At 41.5% G+C, this 6000-nt stretch overlaps 1 protein-coding gene across 1 annotated transcript in view; it reads right to left on the bottom strand.

The window, feature by feature from the left end:
- CNTN5 (contactin 5) overlaps nt 1-6000 on the bottom strand; it is a 1308168-nt gene that overhangs the window by 477585 nt on the left and 824583 nt on the right. Inside the window, exon 7 of the mRNA XM_019525021.1 lies at nt 5658-5753. Within this exon, the coding sequence (XP_019380566.1) occupies nt 5658-5753 (96 nt within the window). The remainder of the gene's footprint in view (nt 1-5657; nt 5754-6000) is intronic.

Raw genomic sequence — 6000 nt, 5'->3', positions numbered from 1 at the left:
CCACACCTAGAGTACTGCATCCAGTTCTGGGCGCCGCACTTCAAGAGGGATGTGGACAACATGGAGAGGGTCCAGAGGTGAGCCAGTCATATGATCAGGGGGCAGCAGGGCAGGCCCTATGAGGAGAGGCTACGGGACCTGAACCTGTTCAGCCTCCACAAGAGAAGGCTGAGGGGGGACCTAGTGGCCTGTTACAAACTAGTCAGGGGAGATCAGTAGGCACTGGGGAAGTCCCTGTTCCCCCGAGCACCGCCAGGAATGACCAGGAATAATGGTCACAAGCTGGTACAGGGTAGATTTAAGCTAGATATCAGGAGGTGCTACTTCACGGTCAGGGTGGCTAGGATCTGGAACCAACTTCCAAGAGAAGTGGTGCTGGCCCCTACCCTGGGGGTCTTTAAGATGAGGTTAGATGAACACCTTGCTGGGGTCGTTTGACCCCAGTACTCTTTCCTGCCATGGCAGGGGGTCAGACTAGATGATCTACTCAGGTCCCTTCTGACCCTAGAAACTATGAAACTATGAAACAAGCTTACTGGGCAACTTTTGCAAATCCAGTAGGCTAAGGCACTCAAGGGAACCCATCCCTACCCCAGCACCGGAATGATGTGTGGGGAAGACTAGGGCCTCCAATGGGACACTTATGTGCCTGTACATCAATGCCAGGAGCTTGGAGAAAAAGCAGGAGGAACTGGTCCTCCTGCTAAACAAGACTGACTATGATCTCATAGGGATAACGAAGACCTGGTGGGTCTCAACCTATGACTGGTGGGGGGTAAGCAAGGATACATCTTTATTTCAATTGGGGTTCAGTGAGTGGCTCAATGAATTGCCACTTTTCTGCCATTGATTCAATAATGCAATCCCAGGACACCCATTCAGATGCACTTCATAATGTCCTGTGAATGTTAGCACTTCTCATCCTGTGAATCTTTTATGGGTTTATCACAGGACAACAGACATGAGTGTCTGAACAACTGCATGAAATAATGGTTTATTCTGGGATAAGTGCAATACCTGTTTGTAGCTACAGTACCTGAGATTGCATTTTAGTTTATGAGTACTTAGTCCACTAAAAGAACAGACCTATGCCAAGGAGTTTAGGATGCCTGTACACAAGTGTAGAGGCTGCTCCAAAGCACTGTAATACCAACTCATTAGAGCAGACTCGATTGAGTCTGCTGGAGCATGTCAATTACTGCACTCCAGCAGCCTCCCACATCTCTAGTACTGGCATCCTCATGTTTAAAAATGGTAGCAGGAGTGCTTGAACTAATGCTTGTTGACCAAGCTTTAGTTCAAATGTCCAGCCCCATTTTTAAGTGTAGGGACGCTGATACATGAAACGCTGTGGTGCTTCATTACAGCAGCTCTGGGAGCTGCTCTAATTAAAGTGCCTCCCCCCAACAATCCCTGAAGAATGTGTAAAAGTGCCCTTATTACTCCACATGAACCTCCCCAAAGCTCATTTAAACTGGATTTGGCATCTTAATTCTGATCAGTCTTTCTTATGAAGCTTTTTAGTCTCCAAAATTTACACTGCTAATACAGACCTTCTTTACAAATTCATTTTGTAGAGTCTGAGAGGTGATATGGAGCAGTTTTCCATTACATTTAATGATCTGACACAGAGCAGTTGTGCAACTCACTTTCAATGTTACCTATAGTATTTTTTGTCATTATCATGAGGTAAGGATAGAGTCAGCTTTGTAGTATGGAAGAGAACTTACGATCAAAATCCTGATCTTTGAGCTGAAAAGGTTCTTATTAGTTTTAGTGACTTGCCAGGTTAGCAAAACACTGTGTAGACATCCAAAAGATGCATAGGATGTACTATGATCCCAGTAACACTGGCACTAATCATATCCTGTGAAACATTTCCCATAGAAGCTACAGCTTTTGCTGTATAGAAGGAAAGACACAAAAGATGCAGCTTATAGCACATTTTCCAAATAGGGCAAAACCAGATTTGTTCTTTCGAAAGAGATATAAAAGTTGCAATTTAACATCTGTACAGCTGTTATGTGGAAAGATTATAAAGCAGCATCCTTTCCAGATGGGAATGTCCTTTTGAGCAAGGAGGAGGATGCATCTGTTTTTCATGCTCACAGGATGTAATACATAAACACTGTTCTAATTCTACCAATGAGAATGCTCATTCTCTATTAAGCACATACTAACAGCTTTGGATATAAAAGCATTAAAAGGCTCAGCTGAAAGTATTAATTCTGAGGGAAAAATGTAAATCAGGATGAAATCTCCCATTCATTTTTAATCTCACTATGGTGAGTCTTGTAATTACGATGATTAAATAACTGAATAAAGCCCCATATTTACATTCTTCAGAACGTAACAGAAAAGAAACATAATATTGTTTATAGACAAAATGCAGCAAAGGCCTTTTAAAATGGAAACATTAAACAAAATTTTCATTTAAAGAGGTTGAAATCAATGGTCTTTTATCCGAGAGGAATACCTAATAGGGCCTAGGGAGAGAATAAAGCTGATTTGGGGACCTACCTAACAGATGGCTGGAAAAGGTAATGGAAATTGTGAATGTTTTGTTTAACTGCTCGGTGAGGAACAGTTTTGGGGAGAAGCAGGAGGTAGCTGGCAAAGCTGCAAGAGAGGGATAAACTGAAAGGGTGCAGCAGGGAGTCCCTGAAAGGAGTGGGAAATCTCAACTAGAATCATGGTTTAGGACGAACACCTGGGAGTCCATTGGTGGAGCCTTGAATTGGAGAGTATCTAGCTAATATCAATCTCTTATCATGCTCCTGCCTTTCATTATGTGGGGAAAACCTCATTGGTAGCTGACTGTTCTTCGGGGGGTTCATTTTATTCTCCCATCTTCAAAGAAGGAAATTAATAACTAAAAAAAATGAACATATTAAATGCATCAAAATGAAGTATTATTTGTCTCTCTTCTGTTTCCTTTCCATAACCTGAAAAGAAATCAGTGTTGAATTTTTATCACTTAGCCATCTTGTTTGGCAACTGGCAGCCAGCTGATTAAATATTCCCTATTCACTGGGACCTTGCAAAGAAGTTCATGGTTGTTGGAAAGAACAGGGTGTGTGTGTGTGTGCGTGCGTGCGTGCGTGCGCGCACGCGCGCCTTAGGGAGTTTCATGAGGGATTACATTTGATGATCCACCTCTGAATTCTACCTGGGGTTAAGAACTTCAGTCTGCTGCCTGTGTGAGCAAGTGCTCCCCAATGTGAGTGACAACTGCAAAGTTTGGCTCGGGAGATCCAAGAATCTATGCAAAAGCTAAATAAAACCAAATTTGTACTTGTGGTCATGTGGGACATCCACACATCTTATAGGTCTTCTAAAGCAAGGGTTGGCAACCTATAGCCCATAGGCCAGATACAGTTCACAAAGGGATTGCATCTGGCCCAAGAAGGTTGGATCCAATCTGCATTTTCCTAAGGGTGTGCTGATTCCACAGCCTTTTGATCCAGTCCACATTTTGCTAATGATATGCTCATCACATCCTTTGCTCCAGCCAGCTGCTATATCCCAGGTGGAAGGTAGCACTTCTTCACTGCAGCCTTTGCACATAGTTGCTGGAGGGGACTGGTGGCTAATGGCACTGGCTACATTTTCAAAATGTTGCCAATCCCTGCCTAAAGTATAGATGCATCTGCTAAGGAGGTAGTAGAACACCACTGTGACAATTTATTTATCTACAGGTCTGTCTTTAATATGATTCTCAGTGTCCAGTATCTCCTCCTTCAAAGCAACTGTAGAAGACAATAGGGATTACAAGCGCCCAACATCTCTGAAAGTTAGGCTCACCACGCCTAAAAATAGCCAATCCAAAACTGACAGAAGCCTCTCTTACATTTTGACTCTCTTGTATACAAAACTTTAAAGTGCAGCTGTATTTTGCAAATGGCCTTTGTAACAGTAACGTTGTAGGATTTCATATTCATTAGGTTTCAATATCAAATACGCTTTTTGCAAACAAAGCCTTGCCATTTCCAGCATTTGTTATTGAAAACTTCCTTGGGCTCTAGCTGTTTGCAGGAGTTCTTGCATATCATCACTGATAAAGATTGTGCCGGATAATACGTACTTTTAGCAGCAGTGCAACTCTTTTACTCTTCTGGAAGCGTAGATAGATACAGCTGAAAGCATCACAGAAAGATAGGGATATGGGTGGCATATATAAGGAGGAGCTGTGTTTTCTGGGATGACAGGTTCCAAGAGGTGTTGGCTTACTGCAGTTGCATCCACCTAATCTTGCAGTGCCTGTCCTCAGATCTATACCACAAATTTACAGTTCCACTCAGAAGCACCTCAAATACACTGCTTTCGGCCTGTATTCCCCCCACCTTCTCCAGCCGCCTCTATTTCAGACTAATAGGTTCCCTGCTGAGTGACAATGCCTGTTAGCTCACCCACCACATTGCATGAACACTGACTGCTACATTGCTTCTACTTGGGGAAGCAGCCTATACGAGCAGCTCAATATTTTCAAGGGTATTGCTGCCTAACATAGTATGTTTCCAGTACTGTCATACTTTTTCTGGTGAAGTCAGACCAAGCAACTCTGTGTTGGAACTACCCAGCTGCTTTTATTTCATTCTCATCGAAGACTCGCATAGAGGAGTAAAACCTCAGTGCAGTGCAATAGACTGCAATGAAGAGGAGTTTATTGCTTCAATATACTAAGTTAAGATAAAAAACAGATTAGATGTTACAAATAAAAGGCAACAGCTCAGAAATAAGCTTAGGAAAAAATGGTAATAAATGTTAGGAGCAGGACGGGGGAGAGATGGCTTGAAATCAGTGCTGCGGAAACCAGCCTCTCTCTCAAAATACATTTCAAAGAAATAAAACACAACTGTTCTCCAAAACAGACTTAGAAAAGACTTTTTTCTTAATACTTCCAAATGTTCTTCACTTTCCTGTGTGATGTACCTCTCTAACTGCAAGCTGAAGACAAAAAGTAAATCCACTTCTCAATATTAAACTAAGCCTACAGTACAATATGTAGTCACAAGGAAGATACTGTGTCATTGAAAGTTTTTCTATGCATTAGATATTTGCATGCAAATGTAAGACTTCATATGAGATGTATTTACCAATCTGTAGGCGCTGCAGGAGGGCCAGTTTGAGGAGTAAGAAACATAATTTCTTTGGCACATCCAAACTTTGGTTTGGAAATTCAGAGAGATCCGTTTTCTAGGATTTATGACATTTCTGACTTTTAGCAACGATGCTATTGTGCTGGCAACAGAGCTATATGGAAAGGTTATGCAAGCACAATCCTGGATCTGCTACTTAAAACAAAATTCAGCAACAGTCTCTCAACACTGGCATTTGGAACAATTTTTGAAGGTTTCTAAACTCTAAGAAAAATCTCCTTCTGTGACCTCAAGGCAACATATTAGTCACTGGTGGCATGGAAACTATTGATGTTACACTCAACAGTTACAGTGGGAATAAGGCAATCACCACAGAAACTCTCCCTCTATTCAGTGACATTTACAGTAGGTGATCTTTAATTACTCCTTTGGTACTCAAAGAATTGTCAGAAGAACTGTGCAGATTTTACCCTTAATGTTTCACAATCAAGCATACATTGTAAAATAACGAACATACAGAAAAATAGCCGTATCACTACAAGATGCAGCTTACTATACCTGGTGAATGTAGTGGAGGAGAGCACATCAGAACAACTCCTTGACCTTCCCGTACAGACACTGCACTTCTTGTCCGTCCACTAAAATTGCCCAGATCTGTTAAAAGAATACAGTATTTTAATTCCATGCAGAGGAAGATCTTAAGCTTTGCTACTATTGTATCTTGCACTTTATTTCTTTGTGTAAAGCTGGCAGTACCCTTCTTCATTACTCAATCTATGATATGAAGGCTTTAAAAATATGTGTAATTTCCACTCCAAAGATTTCTATGTTATAGCAACACTATTTATTACTCATAGCAGTGACTGGACACAACATCAGAAAAAAACACTAGGCAATTTAT

This window comes from Gavialis gangeticus, unplaced genomic scaffold (assembly GCF_001723915.1).
Source record: "Gavialis gangeticus isolate Ggan-Ray unplaced genomic scaffold, GavGan_comp1, whole genome shotgun sequence".
In the NCBI taxonomy this organism is placed as follows: domain Eukaryota; kingdom Metazoa; phylum Chordata; order Crocodylia; family Gavialidae; genus Gavialis; species Gavialis gangeticus.
Note: the sequence above shows the minus strand (reverse complement) of the source record. Positions and strands in the feature narration are given on the sequence as shown.